The sequence below is a fragment of the Phaethon lepturus genome, unplaced genomic scaffold, assembly GCF_000687285.1.
Source record: "Phaethon lepturus isolate BGI_N335 unplaced genomic scaffold, ASM68728v1 scaffold24674, whole genome shotgun sequence".
In the NCBI taxonomy this organism is placed as follows: Eukaryota; Metazoa; Chordata; class Aves; order Phaethontiformes; family Phaethontidae; genus Phaethon; species Phaethon lepturus.
The window spans coordinates 1-283 of record NW_010535816.1 but is presented as its reverse complement, the minus strand read 5'-3'; the positions used below and the strand labels follow the sequence as shown (position 1 = coordinate 283).

General features: G+C 65.4%; 1 protein-coding gene across 1 annotated transcript in view; it reads left to right on the top strand.

Annotated features, from left to right (window-relative positions):
* Positions 1–254, top strand: part of LOC104619933 (lethal(2) giant larvae protein homolog 1-like) — a gene marked incomplete at both ends in the record, with an annotated part of 2,207 nt that extends 1,953 nt beyond the window's left edge. Inside the window, 2 exons of the mRNA XM_010285986.1 lie at positions 13–61; positions 172–254. Coding sequence (XP_010284288.1) covers positions 13–61; positions 172–254 — 132 coding nt within the window. The remainder of the gene's footprint in view (positions 1–12; positions 62–171) is intronic.
* Between the last annotated feature and the right edge of the window lie 29 nt (positions 255–283).

Sequence of the window (283 nt, the reverse complement as noted above, 5' to 3'; positions counted from 1 at the left end):
TGCAGCTGGAAGGGGGACATCAGCGGCATCGCCTCCTGCGTCTTCACCAAGCACGGCCAGGGTGAGGGCACCAGCCCTGCGCTGGGGGCAGTGTCCCTTGTAGATGGGACGTCGTTACCGGCTGCAGCCCCGCGGGGCCTCCCTGAGCCTCTGCGCTTTCCCCCATTCCAGGTTTCTACCTAATTTCGCCCTCCGAGTTCGAGCGCTTCTCGCTGAGCGCCAGGAACGTGACAGAGCCATTGTGCCGGCTGGAGGTCACCCGGCTCCAGGACACCTCCTGCCT